Here is a 25,803-nt window from a genome sequence, read left to right on the forward strand (position 1 = left end):
AGCTACCAGAAGCTCCAACCTGTCGAATGATTCTTACCCTCTTGCTCACTACCCCAGTCATCATTCAGCTACTGAATACCATGATGTATGCTGAGCTATTAGCTCTGACATGAATACAATATAAATAGCAATTCCCTCACCTGCCTAATTCAGAATGGTCTCTCTTAGGGTTTATTAAAGTCCCTGGGGATCCAAGCTGTCTTAGGAATAAGTCTTGCTCAACCCAGTTCAAAACAAAAGGCAATTAATAATTAATGAAATTGAGAAATCAGTTCACACTGTAGCAGAGGCACAGGGGTGCAAGAGTACCTGGCTCTGGGGATTTGACCAGGTTTGGCCACTTGCCGCTAATAAAATCCAAAGGCAGAGAGACCAATGGTGTAAGGAGAAAGGCATTTTATTTCAGTGAGGCTAACACTGGGAAAACAGTGGACTAGTGTCTCAAAGACTGCATCCAAAGTGCTGAAAATACTTCCAGGTTTATATAAGGAAAATGTGGGGCAAAGGTCATGGGTATGTGCAGGTGGGCAGTAAGGTCACATCAGTCATCGTCTTGGGGTCAGTCACTGGGGTCTTGCTGGCTCAGGGCAGTCCTTACTGCTTGAGGGGATGCTTTGCCTGCAGGATCTTTTGCCTGAGTTAGGAGATAGACTTGAAAGAATTTAATCAATTAGAAAGTCAAAAAGGAAGCAGCTGAATTCCTCTTTCAACATTGGGTAATCCATCTTTGAGGAAGCTGGGATTCTTTGTGAAAGAAAAGACAGCCCCGTTGTAAGAGAAAGGGTCCTAGCCCAGCAATCTGGAGAGGCAATTTTAACCCCAACATTGCCCCTAACCAGCAGAAAAGTGGGTGGTCCAACCACATCAGCTCTCCAAGTCTCAGTTTCCCTGTCTATAAAACCAGGGATAGGCTTGATGGCCGCTGTCTCACTGTAATTTTCCCCAATCTGAGGCTCAGAGAGAAGTCCATACAACAAATTAAATTCCTGAGTAGCTCAGTCAGGTACGCCACCCACTCTTGATTTGGGCTCAGGTCATGACTCTCAGACCTCTGCCCCTCCCCCGCCAGCAACAACAAAAAACCCCACAACACACTGCCCAGACAAGTGAGGATCCTTTAAAACTCCGCACCTTCCCCACCTCTCTCCGAAACGTGGGAACCCAGGAAACTTGCCTAAACTGTAAAAGCCCGCCGCTGGAGTGGAAGGGGCGGAGGCGAGGAGCAGAGGTCTGCAGTGCGCCTGCGTACTGGGTTCGGAGGACCGAGGTCGCGCGGCAGGCCCCTCGCAAGCTCCACACGCCGCGCGAGATTTCCTCCCCAGCTGCGTGGGGGTGAGTGCTGGGAGAGGGGCGGCCCCACAGCTGCTGGCCGGGGAGCCCTGGGCTGGCTCGCGCCTTCCGGGTGTGGGAGGATCGAGGAGCCAGGGTGGCCTCCATTTTTTTTCCGGAGCTGCGGCGTCGCGGGCGTTATTGCCTAGGTCACTAGGCTAGGGAATGCTCCAGAAGGAACAGAGGCAGATTTTTTTTTTTTTTTCTTAACTGTTGGGAGTAAGCAACCTCGAGTTTGGACGTGTTTAAGGTGCGTCTGGGACGTTCATTTAACACATATTTATTGAGCCCCCTATCGTGCCATACAGAGAGTGAACATAAATCGTGGACACAAACCCTATCCTCTCGGCGCTTACAGTCAGGGAAGCCAGTTTGAAATTTGGGCTGTAGACGCAGATTTTTATTAATTTCCATGTGAATGGTTGGTAGTGGGAGCCAGAGAGGAAGGGGAGGTCAGTATGGGAAAGGGGAAGAGCCAGGCAGGAATCCCCAGATATTAGACTTGGGCAGCAGGAGGAAACCAGAACACTCAAAAGGAGAGGGAGCGACCAGCGAGCCAGAAAGAGTGGAGGAAATCCCAGAGATTTCCACCTTTTATAACAAGGCCGTGTCAGCAGAGCCGTTTATGGCAGGATAATTGAACGAGATCAGGATAGGGAAGTGTTTTGTTTAAAAAGATATTAAGAAGCTCATGTTATGGAAGTGGGATGTATTGTGTTTGATTGAGTGTGGGTTCCAGTGTCGGTCATTACCAGTTGTGCAAACATGGGCAAGTTATTCGACCGCTCTGTTTACTCCCTTTCCTCGTCTAGAAAATGGGGATAAATGACGGTACCATCTTCATAGAGTTGTTGGGTGGAGGGGTTAAGCGAGACAATGATTATAAAAACTTTAGCCCAGTTCCTGGCACTTAGTAGCATTTCAGAAGACTGGCTGAGAGAAGAGCCTTTCCTAAGATCCCACGTGATTAGAGCCCGGCCAAGTTCTGTCTCCTTAGTTCAGTGCCCTTTTCCTAATACTAGGCTACAAGGTAGACGCTCGAACAACACACTCTTTATGACCAGCACAGGAGTGAAATTTTCTTTTCTTTTCTTAAAGATTTTATTTATTTATTTGATAGCGCGCACAAGCAGGGGGAGCAGCAGAGGGAGAGAAGCAGCAGACTCCCGGCTGAGCAGGGACGCCTGATGCGGGGGCGGGAGTGAATTTTTCAGTTGATTCTTGATCTGGTGTTATTTTGGTATATTACTTAACATAATTGGAAATCCACTTAATATCAGACCAAACAAACATGGTGTGCTTAATGTCAGTCAATAAAGAGTTGAGTGTCCCCTCCCCACTCCTCTACTAGGGATGAATGTAACACCACCACTACGTCTCCTTTCAGCTCTAGAACTAGGTGTGTCATATTTTAAGATTTTAATTTTGTTACTAAATCAAGTTCTTTATGTTTTAAATGTGTTGTTTGTTGTCCTATCAAGGGATATTGTGCAATTATCCTATCTTAGTTAATTTTCGTATTTGACAGTTGAAAACTTTCTAATTTAATACAGAAGGAGAGAAATTTGATAGTGTACTTTTAATTCTGAGAAACAGCATTTGGACAAATCTACAGTATGCATATTTTAAAGAAAGCATACATTGAAAGTAATCAGGGAAGAGGGCAAATATGAAACTTCACTTGGGAAGACTCCTTTGATTGAAAATTATGGTGCTGTTAATAACCACTTCGGGGCAAGTTACCTTTGGATCCAGCATCAAATTGGAAAATTTTGCTTTTTAATTCTTCCATAATTTACACATAAGGTGATTCAATAGAAAATTTCCTTTTAAAAATATGTTTAGCCCCACAAAACATTTTGGACTTCTTGATGTGATGAAATAGGATGCACACAGCATCACCTTTAAAGATTCTTGCCTAAAAAACTGAACCTGCATCTAATCAAATCTCTAGATCTAACTACTAGTCAGGGATGGTGGGGGGTATGGATGGGGAAGATAGAAGAATGAGGTAAATGACACCATGAGGAAGCAATCAAAGGACATTCCATAGACAAAGGAATTAAGCAACAAATGTTTCTTCAACAATCGATGGCATGAAATAAAAAAGGAGAGGAGACTCAAAAGGTAGTATGTGCACCTTGAATCCTGATTCTAATGAACCAATTGTAAAAAGACATATTTGAGGGTTGCTGGAGGGGAGGGAGGTGGGGGGATGGGGTAACTGGGTGATGTAATGAGCACTGGGTGTTATATAACACTGATGAATCACTGACCTCTACCTCTGAAACCAATAATACATTATATGTTAATTAATTGAATTTAAATTTAAAAAGGGGGAAAATAAACTAAATAAATTGCTTACAATTGGCAAAAAAAAAAAAGACATGTTTAGCTCCACCACCTTAGGAAAGTGCTTAAACCCTTTAAGGCTCAGTTTCCTCCTCTGTAAAATGGGGATAATAATACTACTTAATAGGATTGTTAGGAGATTAAAAGAGTATATATATTTGGGGATCAGGATCAGTCAGGACTAGCAGGATTAGTCAGTAGAGCATGTGACTCTTGATCTCAGGGTTGTAAGGTCGAGCCCCATGTTGGGTGTGGAGATTACTTAAAATCTTTGAAAAAAGAATATATACATGAAATATTAAATGAATATATGTGTGTGTGTGTGTGTGTGTGTATGTTTGTATGTGTGTGTATATATTTCATAGCACTCACAGTAGTGCTTGGCACATAGTAACACTCCCTAAGATCAGGGCTGTTTCCCCCAAGTCAGATAGTGCCAGCACTGGAACTCCATTTTGTTTCTTTCATTAGCTCAAATTGAAAATCCAGAATAAACTGATCCTTTACTTTCTTATTGTGCCATTCTGTATTACAGAATTTCCTATGATGTGAGGATTTAAAAATGCTTTTATGTTTTCCTTTCCACCCAACATGGGGCTCGAACTCAGAATCCTGAGGTCAAGAGTCACATGCTCTTCCAACTGAGCCAGCCAAGCACCTCTGATGTTTTACTTCTATTATAAACAAAACTGTTAATTTCCATTTTGATAAATGAATAAAATATTTTTTGAAAATTTGGTTACATCTCAAGCAGCTAGTGTTTTTATTTTGCTACTAGATTAACTGTTTGACTCTGGAGGAATATATCATGTTTTCTTTTAATCAAGCCACAGTGGGAGGCTTACTCATGATGGTATAAAATGAATGTGCTTGAATTATGAGGCCAAAAACATTTTGTCTTAGTCTTTTGAACTTGTTCCTATTAGCCAAAAATTCTAACTAGATTTAGTCTTTCTTTACATATTTGCAGAGGCAAACTCTGACAGTAGACTATATCTTTTCTGGATCCTAAATTTGATTTTTCTTCTCCTTGTTCAGAAACACAAATGTGCTTTTTTTTTTAATTGCTGAATATTTTAAAACTCTGATTTAAAAACTTTTCTGTTTATAGGAGTTATTTTATACAGAAATCTTGTGAGACCACTGTGCAGCAAGGTGATGATTGTACAAAGAGTGGTACTGAATTCCCGACCTGGTATGTATTTGTCTGTGATGAATGAACAGCTGTGGTCTTTGATAATTATTGTTATTTTTAAAGATCTATTTATGAGAGAGAGAGCAGAGGGAGGGGCAGAAGGAGAGGGGGAGGGAGAGAATCTCAAGTAGACTCCCTGCTGAGCACGGAGCCCAAGGTCGGTGGATCCCACTACTCTGAGATCATGACCTGAGCGGAAATCAGTAGTGGGACACTGAACTAACTGAGCCACCCAGGCACCCCAGTCTTTGATAATTATTAATGAAAATGAAGGAACAAAAAGTAATAGTCAATGTGGTAAATTAAGTTAGGAAGATATTAACCGTAGTAGAGATATTAGAAGAAACTCTTTAAGCAATGTAATATCAGTTTTTAAAGTGGTTACTTATTTATCAAGGCTGTTTGTTGAAGAAGAAAAGGTATTTTGGAATTATTATATTTAAAAGGTTATACTACAAATATATATAGCTTTTGTTTTTTCTTTGTAGTATGTATCACTGATTCTTAAAATTTGCCTTTCTGTTTTATGTGAAAAGCACTGACCTATGTCTGTGCTGACATCTAACCTGAATCATAGGAACTTAGGTGTGGAAATAACCTGGGAGGTTTGGGTGCGTGCTGCTTTGGTTTTACTGTTTACTTAGTGTGTGGCCTGGGGAAATCACTTACCTTGTCTGTTTTTCCTCCCCGCCCCCACTTACCTTTTCTGACTTCAGTTTTAGCAAAGTGAGCTGTTAGATTAAAATGTTTATATTCTGTTCCCACCTTAGACATTTGATGATTTAATCAATAGGAAGTTTGCTTATATTAAACATAACTGAGTGAGAATACATTTTTAGTGATGGCATATTCTTTTTTAAACATTTTTTTTTTTTTTAATTTCTTTTAATTTATTTATTTGAGAGAGAGAGAGAGTGAGAGAGAGACCGCAAGAGGGGGTAGGGTTAGAGGGAGAAGCAGACTCCCCGCCGAGCAGGGAGCCCGATGCGGGACTCGATCCAGGGACTCCGGGATCATGACCTGAGCCGAAGGCAGTCGCTTAACCAACTGAGCCACCCAGGCGCCCATTAGTGATGGCATATTCTGCTTACAGATTTTTCTTTCAATATTTCAAATTTTCTAGTTTTCAAGACTTTTTAATTTATTTTAAAATAGGCTCCACACCAGTGTGGGGCTTGAACCCACAACCTTGAGATCAAGAGTTGCATGCTCCACCAACTGAGCCAGCCAGGTGCCCCAAGACTTTACTTTTTTAAAAAATTGCATTCATTTAAGTTTCCATTTCTTCTTAAAATGAGGAAGGAAAGTTTACTTAACTATTTGTTTTGGCTGATGTGGTGTTTCTGCTATCTTGTAAATTTTGGATTTTCATAATTTAAACTGGCTGTGAGTTTTCACGTTTAGAAATCCTATAATTTTAAAACAGATGAGGTGATTTATCTGTAATCATCTTTAAAAAGAAATTTTGAGGTTGTTAGCAATATTCCACAGGAACTTCTTGGGGAAAATCAAGAGCAATTGAAACTATTTGAAGAATTTATACTGTATTACAGAGAAATTACAAAATAATATAGATTTATTCATGTCTGTATTAAAGGGGAGTTATCTGAATCCTAGAGTTACCCTCTAAAGAATAATAAATAACTACATAGGAAGGTAACTTTTTGATTTTATATTTTCCTTAATATTTTAGGAAAAAATGGTAATCCAGTGGCAGAAAATTTCCGAGTAGAAGAAGTAAATTTATCAGATAATATCAATGAAGGACAAGTACAAGTGAGAACTCTTTATCTTTCTGTGGATCCATACATGGTAAGAATCAGGATTTTGCGACTTGGTGAAAATTAATTTTATTTTCATATTTTGCATGTTGCATCTCAATTTTATTGTGTAATCCTTATGATTAATAAATATTTGAGCAATTATATCTTGATACCTGGGAATTACAGGTTGCCTTTGTTTTTAAATTCACTAGTGTTATGAAGGAATGTTATAAAAGAATGTTTTCATAATAGTAGTACATGTGGTTAATCAGGTTCTTTCAAATGTCCAGATCACTTCCCAGTAGTAAATAAAGCTTAAAGATAGTAAATTAGGATTGGACATTCTCTCAGATTGATCTAATTTACAAGGCAGGCTGTGTATAAGACCTTTATTCTAGTTGGTCTCTCTTTTTTTTAAAGACCTATTTATGCATTTTAGAGAGAGCGGTGGGGAGGGGCAGAGGGAGAGAGAAACTGAAGCAGACTCTGCACTGAGCCCGACACGGGGCTCAGTCTCATGACCCTGAGATCACGACCTGAGCCAAAACCAAGAGTCAGAAGCTTAACCAGCTGCACCACCCAGGCACCCCGCTAGTTGGTCTCTTTTTGAAGGAACAGACTCACTTTTAGAGAAAGGAGATTTATTGAAAAATACTGTTTAGGACTGCTGCTGAGAAGCCCTCAGGCACATGGACTCAGACTATACCGAGATAGTTTTTGCTTCTCCTTTTCCTGTACAAATGCTTTTTATTTCATCTTCTTGCCTGATTAGAACCTCCAGTACAATGTTATATAGAAGAGGTGAGAGTGGACATCTTTATTTTGTTCCTAGATCTTAGGGAGAAAGCATTCAGTCTTTTACCATTAAGTATGATGTGGGATTTGGTAGATGCCCTTTATCAGGTTAAGGAGATTTCCTCCTATTCCTGATTTGGTTCCTGGTTTGTTGAATGTTTTATCATAAAGGGATGTTTTTTGTTTTTGTTTTTATTGTGATAAGATATATATAACAAAATATGCCATTTTAACAATTTTCAAGTGTATAATTCAGTGGCATTAAGAACGTTCACAATGTTGTGCAGCCATTACCACTTTCCATTTCTAGAACTTTTTCATCATCCAAAACAGAAATTCTGTGTCCATTAAAGATTCATGGTCTATTGTTTTCTTGTAATGTGTTTGCCTGACTTTGGTATCAGGGTACTATGGGCCTCAGAATGGGTTGGGAAATATTCCCTCCTGTTCTGTTTTTGGAAGAGTTTGTGAAGAATTGGTATTCTTGAATAGATTGGTAGAATTCATCAATGAAGCTATCTGGCCTGGGTTTTCTTTTTGGAGAGTTTTAAAATTACTAGTTCAATATCTTTGTTTTAGGTCTACTAAGATTTTCTGTTTCTTCTTGAGTCAGCTTCTGGGTATTTGTCCATTTCATCTAAGTTGTGTAATTTATTAGCGTACAGTTTTTAGTATTTCCTTATAATCCTTTTTTATTTCTGAAAGATAGGTAGTAATACCCTTTCTTTCATTCCTGATTTTAGTAATTTAAGTCTTGTCTATTTTTTCTTGGTCAGTTTAGCTAAAACTTTGTCAGTTTTGTTAATTTTTCAAAGGACCAACTTTCGGTTTTGTTGATTTTCTATATTGTTTTCCTATTGTCCATTTCATTAATTTCTGTTCGTTGTACTAATTTTACAGCTTCCTGTGAGTATTTATGTAAAATAAAAAGTTAAGAGAAAATCAGGATAGCTTAGGGGCGCCTGGGTGGCTCAGTTGGTTAAACCACTGCCTTCAGCTCAGGTCATGATTCCAGAGTCCTGGGATTGAGCCCCACATCGGGCTCCCTGCTCATGCAGGAAGGCTGCTTCTCCCCTCTGCCTGCCGCTCCCTCTGCTTGTGCTCTTTCTCTCTTTCTCTCTCTCTTGCTATCTCTCTCTCTGTGTCAAATAAATAAATAAAATCTTTTTTAAAAAAAGAAAGAAAATCAGGATAGCTTATTCAATAAACTGTGTTGGATCAGTTGACTGTATACTTTTGGGAAAAAATTACGTTCTTATCTCAATCCTTCACTAGAATAAATTCCAAGAGATAATAAAAAAATTAAAAAAATGAAACTATAAAAAATTTTAGGGGGCACCTGGGTGGCTCAGTTGTTAAGCACCTGACTCTTGATTTCAGGTCATGATCTCAGGTCATGCATTGGCTCTGCACTGGATGTGGAGCCTGCTTAAGATTCTCTCTCTCGGAGGGTGGGGGGATGGGTTAGCCGGGTGATGGGTATTAAGGAGGGCACGCATTGCTTGGAGCACTGGGTGTTATTCACAAACAATGAATCATGGGACACTACATCAAAAACTAATGATGTAATGTATGGTGACTAACATTAAAAAAAAAAAAGATTCTCTCTCCCTATATATGTCTGGGTAAACAATTGAATGGTGTTGGGGAATGAAGGACTTTGTAAGAATGACAGCAAACCCAGCTAATACGAAAAAACATGATTGATAAATATGACTACTTAAAAAAACACTGTTTTGTAAGACACAATAAAATAGCATGTACAAAATCAAAAGATAAATGGCAAACTTAGAAAAATTTGTAATATAAATAAGAAAAAAGATGATAATGAATGACATTCAGGAAGCTCCTATACATTAGTCTTTGAAAAGTAGAAAGTTGGCCAAAGAAACAAATAAGCGATTTATAATCTTTTTCTGTATTACTGTTTCTGTACTGTCTGCTTGCCTCCTCCTTTTGGCTTTTAAAGTGCCGTTGTAAGGGATAAAGAAAATCCTGGCTTGCCTCTTCTCAGGCTTCATTTACAGTGGATACCCAATGACAGTGCCGTTTTCTGCCAGGAGAGTTGTAGCTTTGGGAAGGCTCCTTTTCCCTCTGATCCAGGAGTGCAGTTCAGCCTCTTTGAGTGACACCAGTCACACTCGATTATGCTAACAGTGGAAAGCAAATTGATGACTTCATTCAAAATTCTTCCCTGGGCTAGGAAGAAATTTTTCTTTATGGGCTAGGGAAATGAGGTGGTGATTGGTCTAGAACATTCTAAATAGACAAATGTTCAAGTTGATACAGAGGGGTAAATTAGGTCACTGATTTCCCACAGACCTAAAGATGCTCCACCTTTCAATGGCAGCTAAGACAAGCTCAGTCAAGCTATGGGCCTCAACACTCTCAACACACTCAACACTGTGCTAAGCAAATCACATGAGGAGAATAATTACCACAAATTCAAGAGAAAAATGACAGTGCACTATTTAGTATTTAGAGTCAATTCTTGATGATGACTGGTTTGGATTTCATAAGACTTCACCTCTTCAGTGTATAAGACATAGCTCAGGGCACAAAGGATTACCCATGCCCTGATGAACAAAATGTAAAGCATGTCATTTAAGCCCAGGATAATAAGTACAAAGTAAATTAAGAGAATAAAATTTACCAAAATAAAGCCAAGGTTCAAGGTTAGAAGGGTTTTAAAAATCAAACAGAGCAGTCAAAAAGGAATAGTTGAAAACAAGCAGAAAGGATGTGTTTTACACAGTATTCTTTAAGTTGGAACAAACTTCCTATTCAGCAGAATTCCCTCTGAGAGTCTTACAGTGAGAGAAATTTATGACCCAAAGATTTTAGGAGAGATGATGAAACAACTAAGATTATGACATGAATTGAATTCATGACCTCCACTTCTAAATACCCTCAACCTCAAAACAACAAAAACAGAAAACCTCTTTTTCCTCTAGGGAAGTATATAGCTCCTCCATCCACTCATTTCATGCTACAAAGCACTGAGTTTTTCTTGAGAATTTTGTCTCTTTGTTCTCTGTAGTCATTCTGTCAGTCAACCTCAGGTCCTGCAGATCCTACTTCTAAGTACATCTCAATTCAGGACACTTCCCCGTAAACTCCAAGGGCATCTACCTAGTCTGAATGACCATTGTTTCCTCTCCCAATGGGGTATCCTTGCATACACTCTTTGCCCCCTTACATGGTCTTCCACACTGCAGCCAGAAAGATATTTTTACAAAGCAACTAATCATGTCACCTTTATCTTGAATGGCTTTCCTTTAGTCTTGAGATAAAGACTAACGTTCTGGACATGGTCTAAGATGCTACATAGTCTGTTGCAAATGGCAAGATTTCGGGGTTTTTGATGGCTGCATAATATTCCATTGTGTGTGTGTGTGTGTGTGTGTGTATGTGTGTGTGTGTATGTATATGTATATATACATATATATATATATATATATACACACCACATCGTGGATGGAACTAGAGGGTATTATGCTAAGTGAAATAAGTCAATCAGAGAAAGACAAGTATATGATCTCACTGATAGGAATTCTTAATCTCAGGAAACTGAGTGTTGCTGGAGTGGTGGGGGTGGGAGGGGTGGGGTGGCTGGGTGATAGACATTGGGGAGGGTATGTGCTATGGTGAGCGCTGTGAATTGTGTAAGACTGATGAATCACAGACGTGTACCTCTGAAACAAATAATACATTATATGTTAAAAAAAAAAAAAAGATAGGGCGCCTGGTTGGCTCAGTTGGTTAAGCGGCTGCCTTCGGCTCAGGTCGTGATCCCAGGATCCCGGGATCGAGCCCCGCATCGGGCTCCTTGCTCCGCGGGAAGCCTGCTTCTCCCTCTCCCACTCCCCCTGCTTGTGTTCCCTCTCTCGCTCTGTCTCTCTCTGTCAAATAAATAAATAAAATCTTAAAAAAAAAAAAAAGATAGTAGGAAGGGAAAAATGAAGGGGGGGATATTGGAGGGGGAGACGAACCATGAGAGACTATGGACTCTGAGAAACAAACTGAGGGTTCTAGAGGGGAGGGGGGTGGGGGGATGGGTTAGCCTGTTGATAGGTATTAAAGAGGGCACGTATTGAATGGAGCACTGGGTGTTATACGCAAACAGTGAATCATGGAACACTACATCAAAAACTAATGATGTAATGTATGGTGAAAAACATAATAAAATAAAATTTAAAAAATAAATCAAAATAGCCTAATGAAATGTTAGGTCAGTTATTAACAAGATCTACCATAACACTGTACTCATAGAATAAATAAATACTTGCTGATGAAAAAAAAAAAGATGCTACATAGTCTGGTCCCTGTTTGCCTGCCCAGCCTTACCATACCCTACTTTACTTCTTCCTCTTGTACCCTGGCCACACTGGGCCTCTTATTGTGTATAACACACCAGTGGCCCTTTTTGCTCAAGCCTTATATTAGCCCTGTTTTTCCTTTTCTGTATTTTTTAATGCTTTCATATCTTAGGGGTCTTCCTAATCCTGGAGAGACTGCCCCTACCAGCATATTTTTAGAGATAACAAACATCTTGCCTGGAACATACCAACCACCTCCTTCATCTAATTCTCACACACCAACCCAATATTTTCTGTGCCCCAAATCACCAAAGGGCCAGGTGCCAGACAACTAGGGACCACTCCTATAAGCCAGAGCCCACGGAAATTATTCAAACTGTCTAATCCTAAACTTACTCAAGTTTGCCTACCCTGTCTTGCCCATTTCTTCCCCCTGAAACCACAGTAAAGACTCTGGGCCAGGGGCGCCTGGGTGGCTCAGTCGTTAAGCGTCTGCCTTCGGCTCAGGTCATGATCCCGGGGTCCTGGGATCGAGCCTCGCATTGGGCTCCCTGCTTAGCGGGAAGCCTGCTTCTCCCTCTCCCACTCCCCCTGCTTGTGTTCCCTCTCTCGCTGTGTCTCTCTCTGTCAAATAAATAAATAAAATCTTTAAAAAAAAAAAAAAAGACTCTGGGCCATGCTCTCCTGTTGCTGCTTTTTCTTCCTGACTAACTCTGGTGCTTCCCTGTGTGGCCCTGTGTTACCACACAGGGCTCCTCCTCTTGGGAATTGTAAGTAATAAACTCTTCCTTCGAGGCAGTTGTCTCCGTGTCTGTTGTTTTACTATACCTGACTAAAAATCCCGAGTAAAAATTAAAACAGGCCTTCATACATGCTGTCCCTCTGTCTTCCTCCCACGCCTCTCCCATTACGTGGCCAACTCCTGTTATTCCCTCAAAGCCTGCATTAAAAGGATTTGCTTTGGTAAATTACCTTGATCCCTCAGACTAGTCCTCTCTCTGTTACATTTTCTCAAAACAGTACCTTGATCTATAGCATTTATCCCAGTTGTAATGAAGAATTATCTGTGTAGTTACTAGATGTCTGTCTTCCCTAATAAAGAGTAAACTTAAGGAGACAGAGGTCTTATTTATCACTATATTTCCAGTCACCAGCATGGTGTTTATTAAGTATTGAAAGAGGAAAGAAAATAATTTTGGTTGCTTTTACTAGACATTGTTCTTAAAAAAATAATATATCCAAATTCATAACTAATTTTATTTTATTTATTTTTTCAAATTTCCAAATCCATTTATTAGTTCTTATTCTTACTGTGCTGACAGCTGGCATCATTACTTCCTGCCCTTATTAAGCAAGATCATAATTAATTTTAATCACCATGTGTACACAGTATTTTACATGGTTGTATTTAATGTATATATACTACTTTGATATTTAAGTGACTTTATGTACATACTTTCATATGAAAAACCAGTCCAAATATCATTATTTTGGTGGTTATATAATATTCTATTGTGTTGACATCATTTGCTCACCCATGGAGAATTACTTGTTCCTGTTTTTTCTGTTAGCCTTGTTTAAGAGTCAGGTCCTAGTAGAGCATGTGACTACTCTTGATGTCGCGGTTGTTAGTTCGAGCCCCACACTGGGTGTAGAGATTACTTTAAAAAATAAAAATAAATCACCTTAAAAAAGAAGAGAAAGAGGGTCAGGTCCTTGGTCTGGCAGTATTCAGTGGCTGTTACTCTTGCTTTCTAAGAATACTTGGGAGGGGCACACTAGCAGAAGTGTATTGTCATAGAAGCTTCTGCCTCAATTCCCTGTTTGGTCCTTTTCCCTGGTGAAAACTATACCACATGGGGCCCCTTAATCAAGTAGCCTTCTATCTTTTCTATCTCCTGGACCACACTGTGGGCCTCTACATCTTGGCCTTCATGAGTGGGCAAGAGTGAGCCACAGAGAAGAAGAAAGCCTTGATTGCTTCCCAGAGAGATCTTTAGCTCTAGTCCTGTGGAAAGGTGTGGTAACATTGTGATATTTTGTCTTCATAGAATAAAGAGAACATCCACCTAAGGTTTTGGGGTATGATGTAATGCTTGGCCTGAAATTGTGATGAACAACTGTGTAAAAGTAGTTTCATTTCTTCTTGGGTTCTTTTCATTGAGGAAGCAGAATCGCTAGGCCAATAGAAATGAGTAGTATTATGGTCTATATGTTGCCAGTTTATTTTCTATAAAAAATATACAGTTTTGTAATAGCAACATGTAAGTGTAGGTAATTTGCCACAATCCATTGAAGCCATTGACACAGTATTTTGTATTATTTTTGCTAGTGTAATGTATTAGTACTTAACATTTCTTTAATCGTTTAAAAATTTTAACAGCTTTATTGAAATATAATTCATCTATCATACAGTTTATACATTTAAAGTGTACAATTAAGGGGCGCCTGGCTGGCTCAGTCAGAAGAGCATGTGACTCTTGATCCTGGGGTCATGAGTTCAAGCCCCATGATGGGTGTAGAGATGACTAAAAATAAGTAGATAAATAAATAAACTTAAAAAAAATAAAGTGTACGATTCAGTGGTTTTTAGTCTGTTCACAAAGTTGTGGACCTTTCTAATTGTACTTCTTTACTGATTAGAGAGGGGATACATCTTTTTTTCAGGATAAAAAATAACTGAAAGGAAGATAGAATTTAAGATAAATATGATTTGTTTGACTAAGACTTTATTTAACATTACTGACTATATACCTTTCTTTTAGTCACCAGGTAAATTAATAAACTGGCCAGTATTATCAGGCAGAATTATTCTAATCAACGTTTTTCTTTTTTAGCGTTGCAGAATGAATGAAGACACTGGTACTGATTATATAAGAGCTTGGCAGTTGTCTCAAGTGGTTGATGGTGGAGGTATTGGGATTGTAGAAGAAAGCAAACACATAAATTTTACCAAAGGCGATTTTGTGATTTCTTCATATTGGCCCTGGCAAACCAAGGTTATTCTGGATGGAAATAGCCTTGAAAAGGTGATGTATAATATACAATATCTGGATTCCCCCCTCCCCCATTAATTTTTACTTTGTGAATTTGGCATTCAGTTTGTTATCAGGGAAAAATAATAAAAGCATATATTTTCTTTTAGATAGCTTCCAAAATGTGGAAAACTGTTTCTTTTGCACTGTGGGCCATAACTATATATGACAGTTCTTAAGATTATTAGTGGATGGTGGTGTTTTCTGTGTTTATTTCTCAAATTTTGCATATATAAAATAAAACCTGAATTGTAAGCATCAAAAAATATTTTATGCCAACAACCAGAAGGCCCCTTAGAGTTGTGTGCTTTAAAGTTTCCTGAGAAATTGCCATTTGACTTAAGAAATGCATTTGGTTTGTTCTTGAAATTACTTTTTCTATGAAAGTCCTGAGTTCAGTTTCTGCTACTACTTGAATCATGTGAAATTACCATTATTTGTCTGTTTTGACCTATAAAACCTGGCAGCTTCATGTAATTCAACCTAATATATGTCGTCAGGGAAGTTACTTTATGCCTTTGACCCTTAGTTTCCTCATGTGCAAGATGAAAATAGTAGCTCTCTCACAAATGAGTGTGGAAATTAGATGCTATGAGAAATATGACTAAGACTTTCTTAAAAGTTTTATAAAATTTTAGTATTTTTTTTAAGATTTTTAAATTTTTAAAATTAATTTGAGAGAGGGAGAGCACGAGTGGGAGCGGGGGAGGGGCACAGGGAGAGGGAGAGGGAGAAGCAAGCTCCCCACTGAGTAGGGAGCCCCACATGGGGCTCGATCCCAGGACCCTGGGACCATGACCCAAGCTGAAGGTAGACGCTTAAGCGACTGAGTCACCCAGGTGCCCTTAGTACTTTTTATTATTACAAGTTCTTGTCAGTTAAAGGTGACAAGATACAAATGATATGTGGCAGACGTTATACAATAATTTTCAACTTAATGGTACTTTAAGTTGAAAAATATATTTAACTAGAAATTTCTTAGCCAGGAAGTGAGAAAGAAATATGCAGCAGGTTCTGGTTTTCCCTGTCATTGTGCTATGGTGGGAAATGGAGCAGTTGGGGAGAGCTTAAAAGGCTTTAGGCACAGGTATTAGAAATGAGGAAGGGGAATTCAAAAGGGATGGAGAAAGGATATTTGCTAACACAAACATATCTTTCAATGTTTTTATATTGGCTTTACTAATAAATAACTATTACCTACATGAAATATTTCTGTGTAGACCTTTCTAAGTATTGTTGACTTTAATATCTCAATTACCTTTATGTACATACTAGATTTAACTGATAGCTGTTTAAGACTGCTGAATACAAACTGCCATTTTATTTATGACAGTTTAAGTACAAATCAAATTAAGATGGTGAATCTTAATTACTTTTGGTGGTTTATTAAGTTTTTACCAAACTATTCAATTTCTTAAAAAATTATTATAAAATTTTTATGGTAGGGAGTCTTTCCATATCATTTCTCTTGATCCAATTCCTCCTAACTTTACAGATAAGAAAACAGACACAGAGAGAGGGTTTGTGCTATGGTGAGCACTGTGAATTGTGTAAGACTGATGAATCACAGACCTATACCCCTGAAACAAATAATACATTATATGTTAATAAGAAAAAAAGGAAAAAAGAAAACAGACACAGAGAATGTAGAAGTATAATTAATTATTGATAGGGCCTGGTAAACATATAAACATCAATGCTACATACTAAAAAGTTGAGAGAGCCCTCATTTTATTCTGTAATTAAACTAAAAGAAATGTATCACACTTTCCTTATATTTTTATGGTACACTTTAAGCATCAGTAGGGTTTGAGCTGATTTTTATATGGATAAATGTTTACTTTGGAATTGCTCAGAGATTTTAAAACCTTCCAACTCTGCCTAGTGTTTTCCCCTTAAATATTTCTTCTCTTTTTATGTACTTGGGGCATTGACAAGAAAGAATGGTTAGTGTGTTTCATGTGGGAATTCTTTTTTTTTTTTTAAGATTTTATTTATTTGACACAAAGAGAGAGAGAGAGAGTGAGCACACAAGCAGGGGCAGCAGCAGAGGGAGAGGGAGAAACAGGCATTCCGCAGAGCAGGGAGCCCAATGCAGGGCTCAGTCCCAGGATCCTGGGATCATGACCTGAGCTGAAGGCAGATGCTTAACCGACTGAGCCACCCAGGCACCCCCCATGTGGGAATTCTTTAAAGTTTTTGTTTGTTTGTTTTTTTACTATAAAGAGAAGTAATATTCATTTCTTTTTTACTTTGTACAAGTAAATTATAGAATTTTAGCAAGACTGAAGAATGGCTCACTGTTCTGGAAACCGTATTGGGTTGTTTATTAGTCTGCTTGGAATGCCATTACAAAATACCATAGATTGGTGGCTTAAACAACAGAAATTTATTTTCTCACAGTTCTGGAGGCTAAAACTTTGAGATCTAGGTGCTGGAAAATTTGGTTTGTAGTGAAGGCTCTCTTTCTAGCTTGCAGTTGGCTGCCTTTTTGCTGTGTCCTCACAGGGCATTCAGCCTTTCTTTTGTGCACACACAGAGAAAGAGCTCTGGTGTCTCTTCCTCTTCTCATCAGGAAACAAGTCCTGCTGGATTAGGGCCCCTTCCTTACGACTTTATTTAACCTTAATTATCTCCATAAAAACCCTTTCTCCAAATATAGTTACATTAAGGGATAGGTCATCAACATAAGAATTTGGGGGGATACAACAGTCCATAACAGGTTGTTTCTACCTTGTTGACTTAAAACAGGAATTCCTAGTATTATTTTTTAAAGTTATATATTTTATTTTAGGTAGACCCACAACTTGTGGATGGGAACCTTTCATACTTTCTTGGAGCTATAGGTATGCCTGGTTTGACTTCCTTGATTGGGATACAGGAAAAAGGTCATATAACTGGTGGATCTAATCAGACAATGGTTGTTAGTGGAGCTGCCGGTGCTTGTGGATCCTTGGCCGGGCAGGTAAAATTTCTTTCTTTTTTTTTTTTTTTTTTTTTAAAGATTTTATTTATTTATTTGAGACAGAGAGAATGAGAGAGAGAGCACATGAGAGGGGGGAGGGTCAGAGGGAGAAGCAGGCTCCTTGCTGAGCAGGGAGCCCGATGCGGGACTCGATCCAGGGACTCCAGGATCATGACCCGAGCCGAAGGCAGTCGCTTAACCAACTGAGCCACCCAGGCGCCCCGGGGCAGGTAAAATTTCTGAGAATTACTTGATTTTCTAAAAAAGTGGTCATAATCAAATTTCTGGATACATGTATATAATTTAAAATAGAAAATTGAACAAATGTATAATGTTATTTTACACATTTCGGGTAGAAATGATGTTATTACGTGCTTAGACTCTCTTCATAACAACATGAAAAACGTAGATTTCTGTATCTTGTTCTCTGTTAACCAAAAATAGACATGATAAATGCTAGAGCATTGCTTTAATCAATATAAGGAAGAAGCTCATAGAGTACCTATCTGGAATTCATGACTTAAAAGGCAAACTCATATTTTTGAAAAGAATCTTCAAGTAAGAGGGCACTTACTGGGTTCTAGAAATATAGTAAGGGTTATGATAGAATTTTAAAGTAAATTGTTTTATGAATAACAGCCTTTATAGTGTGAAAACCATTGAAACAAAACATTTTATCGTAGTGGTGATTTTTAGTTCCTCAGAGGCCTGAAAAATATTGAACTGCAAGATAGTGATGTTTTGAGTCTGACTATTCCTTTTATGAAATCAGCTTTAAATTGTGTGATTTAAAAACTAAGTCTAATGTTAGTCAGTCTTCATTTTTTTAGGAGTGACATTATATCTGGTCTCAATTCTTTTGGTTTCAAATTACTTTAAGCCAACAGCTCTGTAATCAAACCTAATTGTGATGAATACTCTCATATACTTGTAATATCTTGTATGCTTTCACATTTTTACACTTAAATGTGGCAACAGAAAATTGTTTAATTTTTAAAAATTTCCCCCCTAGATTGGCCATTTGATGGGCTGTTCCAGAGTGGTGGGAATTTGTGGAACACAGGAGAAGTGCCTCTTTCTGACCTCAGAACTAGGCTTTGATGCTGCAGTTAATTATAAAAAGGGGAATGTGGCAGAACAGCTCCGTGAATTATGCCCAGCTGGAGTGGATGTTTACTTTGACAATGTTGGTGGTGACATCAGTGATGCAGTGATAAGTCAGGTTGTGTGCCGATTTGTTTGTTATAAATTTGAATACTATGTTTTATTTGATGTGCTATCTTTTTACTTGATACTGAGAAAAAAAAACTGTAAAATTCTAGGGTTTATTGTGAGAAATAACGTAATGATCAGTATTGTAATTAGATGATACCGAAAAGCTTGCTGACACCTACTTCCATTTGCTTGCAGATTTGCACATGAGCATCAATTTCAGTTCTTTGCTAGCAATATTATATTTTTTACCTGCAATTTATTTTTGTCAAAAATTATAGTTGTAGTGGTGCCTGGCTGGCTTGGTTGGTCAGGCATGGAACTCTTGATCTCAGGGTTGTGTGTTCTAGCCCCATGCTGGGTGTAGAGATTACTTAAAAATAAAATCTTTAAAAAAAAAATTACAGTTGTATTGTTCAAATGGTGAAGTTTTGACCCTAATTCCCTATCAACTAACTCACAGCCATGGCCTCTGACTTCGGGTAGGGAAAGGATTTTCATAGATTGCAGGTATTTACATATTTTTATTGACAAGGTTATAAAATATGAATGTTAGCTATTAACACTGCATTGTCCTTTACTATATGTAAAATTATTTGCAGTTGAGGTTATTTAAATCCAAGAAAAGACTTTACAGCTACTACTGACGGTAGCAACAATGGCAACACCAGTGTAATTCTTTTGCACGTGACCGAACTCTCACTTACCTCTATGTTCCTTTGGAGGGGATTTGTTTCCTAGTTAATTAAAACTCTTAAAAACATATAAGGCATAAATTTGCAAAGCAAAATCAGTTAATTGGCACCAATTGATTAAATATAATAATCAAGGAGGCTTTCATTGAAGCAGCCATAAAATCAGGAAACATAGGTAAGGCATATATTTTAGGGTATAATAATCAGTTTTCTCTGAACAGATGAATCAGAACAGCCATATCATCCTGTGTGGTCAAATTTCTCAGTACAACAAAGATGTGCCTTATCCTCCTCCACTACCCCCTGCTGTAGAAGCAATCCAAAAAGAAAGAAACATCACAAGGTATGGTCTACCCTTTTCCCCTTATTACCAGGTTCATGAGTTTAAAGATCATAGATGTATATAAAATGTATGTTCTTCATATATAATTTTTATTTTTAAAAAAGATTTATTTATGTATTTCAGAGAGCGAGAGAGCACACTTGTACTCACACAGAGGGGAGGGGCTGAGAGAGAAGGGAGAGAGAGCAGACTCCCCGATGAGCTGAGCGTGGAGCACACTGCAGGGCTTGATCTTATGACCCTGAGATGATGACCTGAGCCTAAATCAAGAGTCAGACACTCAACCATCTGAGCCATCCAAGCGCCCCTATAATTTTCCCTTATTAAATAAAACTTGAAAACATACATTTTAAGCCAGTTCAATATTTAGGTTTTTGTCAACTAGTGCCCTGGCAGAAAACTTTCTAAAAATGCATCTGTTCTATCAGTCTTTTGCAAGTCTTTTTTTCCCCAAGTGATAGAAACTCAACTCACATTGGCTTAAGTACAAAGGAAATTTATTGGCTCGTGTTTCTGAGAAGTCCGGTGTTAGTATTGACTTAGATTTGGCTGGATAAAAGGTGTGCGTAGTGGCATCGCTACTCAGTTTTTCTCTACTTCTGGGCTGTGCTTTCTTTTGGGTTGGCTCTGTTCCCTCGCAGGCTCTTTTGCAGCGCAGCAAGAGGATGACTGTTATCTCTTGTCTTATACTAGGTTAGCAACCCAAGCAAAAAGAGAACAGCTCTCTCCTCTCGGTTTTGTTAAGTCCCAAAGCTGATACTTACTGGCTCAGACTGGCCTGGCTTTGGTCACAGATGGGTGAGGAAAGGATACTACCCACAAAGTTAAATCACAGTGCTAATTACCAAACAGAGTTCTGGATGCTGGCCAGACAAAACAATAGAAGTTCACTATACTTAAACCTGTAACTACACCTAAAACTGTATCTGACCAGACTCTGTGTGATTAAGTCCTAATGTTTGAAAGATTAACAGATATTAGAGTTCTGGAATGATTTGGTTTTGGACTATTTCACCCTCCATAGTCTCTGATCATTATCCTTTTCTTCCCCACTACAGAGAAAGATTTCTGGTGTTGAACTATAAGGACAAATTTGAGTCTGGCATTCTACAGCTGAGTCAGTGGTTTAAAGAAGGGAAGCTAAAGGTAGAACTTGTTTCTGTTGTTTATCAATATCATTTGTCTGCTACTTAATATACTTTTATGTTATTTGAATTTATGATGGCAAACATAACTTCATAATAAAAATTCCTACAAAATTGTACTAAATATTGTAAATTAAGTTTACTCCCAGGTGAGTATAACCTCCTAATTGAGAAACTCTTTCCTGTTAGTACCTTTATCTAAGATTTCATTTTTCATTAACCTTTACTTTTCTTAGACTATATTACAAGGTAAATAGGTGTTTTTTTCCAAATTTTAATATTCATTACTTTAACAAATATTTATGGAATGCTACTATGTGTTAGAAGCTCTGCTTTCTCAAAAATCTTATAAGCACCTCCTTGTTCCCCTAACCCTCTAGCACCATACATCTTTTGTTCCCTCCCTGATATTCTGATATATCTTGGTTGCTGGCTGAAGATCAAGTTATTAATCTGGGGTCTAGAGATCCTGACCTAGGATGTTCTTGAAACTTGCAAATGATAGGCAAAGTTATATGTGTATGTGCTTATGTTTACGTACTTTGTTTTTTGAAAAGAGATTGTATAGTTTGTGATATTACCAGTTGAAGATGAGACAGTGGGAAAAGAGGATTTTATTTTTTTATTTTTATATCTTTAAAAGATTTATCTACCTGTTCTACAGAGAGAGAGAGAGAGAGAGACCGTTGTGAGCGGTAGGGAGAGGCAAGGAGAGAGGGAGAGAATCTCAAGTAGACTCGCCACAGAGCCCAGAGCCCCAGAGCCTAGAGCCTGATGCCAGACTCAGTCCCACGACCTGAGCTGAAATCAAGAGTCAGATGCTTGACTGACTGTCACCCAGGCGCCCCAAGAGGATTTTATTTTTAAAAATCATTTCATAGGAAACTTTTCTGTGCTACCTCCATGAAATGAGGAATATCTATTTTTAGACAGAAAGTGCTAAATAGTGTTGCTGCCCTTTGCAAAAATGAAGAATATTACAGTTGACCCTGAGCACCTCAGGGGTTAAAGGTGCTGACACTCTCTCCTTCCATGCAGTTGAAAATCCCGGTATATCTTTTGACTCCCCCAAAACTACTAATAGCCTACTATTGACCAGGAGCCTTACTGATAACATAAACGGTTGATTACCACATATTTTGTGTGTTAAGTGTAATTTATACTATATTCTTTTTTTTTTTTTAAGATTTTATTTATTTATTTGACAGAGATAGCAAGAGAGGGAACACAAGCTTGGGGGAGCTGGAGAGGAAGAAGCAGGCTCCCCACTGGCTTGAAGCCAGGGACCAGGACCCTGGGATCATGACCTGAGCCGAAGGCAGACACTTAACTACTGAGCCATCCAGGCGCCCCTATACTGTATTCTTTACAGTAAGCTAGAGAAAAGAAAATGTTATTAAGAAAATCACAAGGAAGGGAAAATACATATATAGTACTGTACCGTGTTTATAAAAAAGATCTGTGTATAAATAGATGTGCACAGTTCAAACCCATGTTGTTCAGGGTCAACTATAAATAGATACACTGACCTAAAGAGTATTATATGTAGCCATTTTGATTTTCAGATCAAAGAGACTGTGATAAATGGATTGGAAAACATGGGAGGTAAGATGGATGTCGATTTATTTATTATATGCATGAGCTTGGCACAAATACTCCCTTTTTTCCTTGAACTGTACTTCACTGGTGTTTTTTTCTTTTTAAATCATTTCTTTCTTTCCTGTAAAACCACCCTGCGGGTTTACTTAAATATCTTCATCAAACTCTGTTAAAGTTCAGCTTAGAGGCATTTAAGAAGTATTGTTTTCACATTTCAAATCGTAAAATAAGTGTTTCTTTGGTTTTGAAACAAGTTATGAAAAAAATGTAAGAATCATGAAAGTCATTTAGCTTCTAGGTAACTTTTTCAGATTGAATGGTTTTATTTATTTATTTATTTATTTATTTATTTGAGAGAGAGAGCCAGTGAGCATGAGCAGGGGGGAGGAGCAGAGGAAGAGGGAGAAGCAGGCTCCCTGCTGAGCAGGGAGCCCAAACGCTGGGCAATCCCAGGATTCTGAGATCATGACCTGAGCCCAAGGCAGACACTTAAGGGACTGAAGCACCCAGGTGCCCCGAGGTTGAATGGTTCTAAGGCATCATAAGATTATATTAAACAGATTTTCAAGTTTCTTTTTTTTTTTTTAAGATTTTATTTATTTATTTGAGAAAGAGAGAGTGAGCATGAACCACGAGTTGGGGGGGTGGGGTGGGGAGAGACAAGGCGAGAGGCAGACTTCCTGCTGAGCAGGGAGCCTGGCATGGGGCTCGAGTCCCAGGACCCTGGGATCATGACCTGAGCTGAAGGCAGAAGCTTAAACAAGTGAGCCACCCAGGCGCCCCTAGGTTTTTTTTTTCCCTAATATACACAGATTTCAACATTCTTTGTTTCAAATGAAAGAGATTAAACTGATTTTTTGACTTTTTCAGAAAAAATATTTAATACATTTGATCAATATGTTTACCAAACAGAAATATAAATTTCACTCATTTTCCTGGCATAAACAGATGTGTATTTTACTTAGTAAAACTTTATGATTAGATTTCTATTTTTTTAAAAAGATTTTATTTATTTGACAGAGCGAGAGAGCACAAGCAGGAAGAGGGGAAGAGAGAGAGGGAGAAGCAGACTCTCAGCTGAGCAGGGACCCCATGGAGGGGCTAGATCCCAGGACTCCAGGATCACGACCTGAGCCAAAGGCAGACACTTAACTGACTGAGCCATCCAGGCGCCCCTAGATTTCTATAATCTTTCTTTTTTTTGGAGAGAGTGCACGAGTGGGGATAGGGAGTGCGGGGACGTGGGGGGAGGCAGAGGCAGAAGGAGAGAGAATCCCAGGCACGCTCCACGCCCAGCACAGAGCCCAATGTGGGGCTCCACCTCATGACCCAGAGATCACCACCCAGAGATCAGGACCTGAGTGGAAATCAAGAGTTGGTCGCTTAGCCACCCAGGTGCCCCAGATTTCTATTATTTTTAATAGTTTTTGAAAAATTGATTTTGCTGACATTTTATCCTCATACTTATTTATTCTAGTCTTCAGACTCTGTAAACAGTGAATATTGAGGTAGATATAAATATTTATAGTTTGGGTAAAAGCACATTTTTAAGATATAAATTGGGTTAGTTTATCTTGTAACTTCTTTTTTTTTTTTTTTTAAAGATTTTATTTATTTATTTGACAGAGACACAGCGAGAGAGGGAACACAAGCAGGGGGAGTGGGAGAGGGAGAAGCAGGCTTCCCGCTGAGCAGGGAGCCCGATGCGGGGCTCGATCCCAGGACCCTGGGATCATGACCTGAGCTGAAGGCAGATGCCTAACGACTGAGCCACCCAGGCGCCCTATCTTGTAACTTCTTTTCATGACAGTTTCCTTCTATTCTTAATACTAAAATCATCACAGAAATTATTCAAATTAACTGTATGTGTTTCATGTACTAATAAACATGTATGATAGTGATATTCATGTTTTCATATAACCTAGGTTTTTTTTTTCTTTCTAGCTGCATTCCAGTCCATGATGACAGGAGGTAACATAGGAAAGCAGATAGTTTGCATTTCAGAAGAAACCTCTGTGTAATCTGTATAAGCATCTTTATCAAGGAAATACACAGATTTCTTTCCATTTTGCACAAAGATTTTTAAGATACATTAAAAAATCTTAGAATACAGATAGCTTTTTATTTAAATGTGATCATTGGTAATATTTTCTAGTTGCATAATTTTTTCCTATATCTTCAATATCGTATGTGTTCTCTATATCCAACATGATTATTTACAGTAATAGATTGAAGTCAACATGACCTATTTTTCTTTCTTTTACTAAAACTGATATATGATATTTGATCAGATATTCTGAAACCACTGGAGATTTGATACAAGTGTTTAATGGGTCAACCTTATAAATCGATTTTTACAGTTAATAACTTTTATTTAAAATAGAATGCTTGAGAAGACACGTAGTAAATATATGTTGACCTGAAAATGCTTTACATAATTCTTGAACTGTAACTTGGTATAAGAATAGAATTGGGGTGGCTTTTCTATATTGTAGATGAAAAAGAGATTTAATGGCAGAGCATGTGTTGGGGTTTGGGGGGAATTTAGAGCTTGTGGAGCAGTTTTTAGGATAGGAGAGCAGAGGCTTTGTGTTAAGAAGAAAGCAGGTCAGTCAGGTTGATGAAGAGACTAGTTTATTACAGACTAGTTTTGCTAAATAATTTACTGTATAGCCTAAAAACTCAAATGTATATTAATAAAAGCATGTTTGTTTTAGGTTAGCAGTTACATACTGTCAAATAGTGTAAAGATTTTGAGCAAATAGATACAAACATCACTTGAAGTTTTAGGTGATTAGAAAGATTTAGGCAACAAAGACAGCTTTAGAAAATGACAGGACTGACTGAGCAAATTAACAATTGGTTGTAAACATGAATGTTCAAGATCTAATGTACCTCTAAATAAGACGGTTTGTTTCATTAATTATAATCAACCCTTTTCAACAATAAAATTGAAGATATTTTTCAAGTGTTGTGCTGGTTTGTGGTCACCTTTTTACACCCTGCTATATACTTTTGTCTGCAACATATGTAGGACGTAGATTCAAACCGTGTTA

At 38.2% G+C, this 25,803-nt stretch overlaps 1 protein-coding gene across 3 annotated transcripts; it reads left to right on the forward strand.

Moving 5' to 3' along the window:
- Window positions 1-1,189: 1,189 nt before the first annotated feature.
- Window positions 1,190-25,715, forward strand: PTGR2 (prostaglandin reductase 2). Of its 3 annotated transcripts, none has more exons than XM_078053925.1 (10): window positions 1,190-1,332; window positions 4,793-4,876; window positions 6,570-6,688; window positions 14,591-14,782; window positions 17,583-17,753; window positions 18,766-18,975; window positions 19,882-20,003; window positions 21,062-21,149; window positions 22,714-22,753; window positions 23,768-24,685. In XM_078053925.1, exons 2-10 carry the CDS (start codon window positions 4,840-4,842, stop codon window positions 23,878-23,880), a joined length of 1,092 nt encoding a protein of 363 aa, XP_077910051.1. In that variant the 5' UTR covers window positions 1,190-1,332; window positions 4,793-4,839; the 3' UTR covers window positions 23,881-24,685. The 3 variants fall into 3 exon arrangements, with proteins under 3 accessions (XP_077910051.1, XP_035973715.1, XP_077910052.1); XM_036117822.2 differs by lacking the exon at window positions 23,768-24,685 and adding an exon at window positions 24,692-25,715 and having other exon boundaries at window positions 1,191-1,332; XM_078053926.1 differs by lacking the exon at window positions 1,190-1,332 and adding an exon at window positions 1,357-1,579.
- The last annotated feature ends 88 nt before the right edge of the window (window positions 25,716-25,803 follow it).

Source organism: Halichoerus grypus, chromosome 8 (assembly GCF_964656455.1).
Source record: "Halichoerus grypus chromosome 8, mHalGry1.hap1.1, whole genome shotgun sequence".
NCBI classification, from domain to species: Eukaryota; Metazoa; Chordata; class Mammalia; order Carnivora; family Phocidae; genus Halichoerus; species Halichoerus grypus.

What these genes read in the sequence shown, in the direction of transcription:
- PTGR2 (XM_078053925.1), top strand. Translation starts at nt 4,840, where the DNA reads ATGATTGTACAAAGAGTGGTACTGAATTCCCGACCTG. An exon ending in TTTCTGTGGATCCATACATG is followed by an intron (nt 6,689 to 14,590) that starts GTAAGAATCAGG and finishes TTTCTTTTTTAG; the next exon opens with CGTTGCAGAATGAATGAAGA. An exon ending in ATGGAAATAGCCTTGAAAAG is followed by an intron (nt 14,783 to 17,582) that starts GTGATGTATAAT and finishes ATTTTATTTTAG; the next exon opens with GTAGACCCACAACTTGTGGA.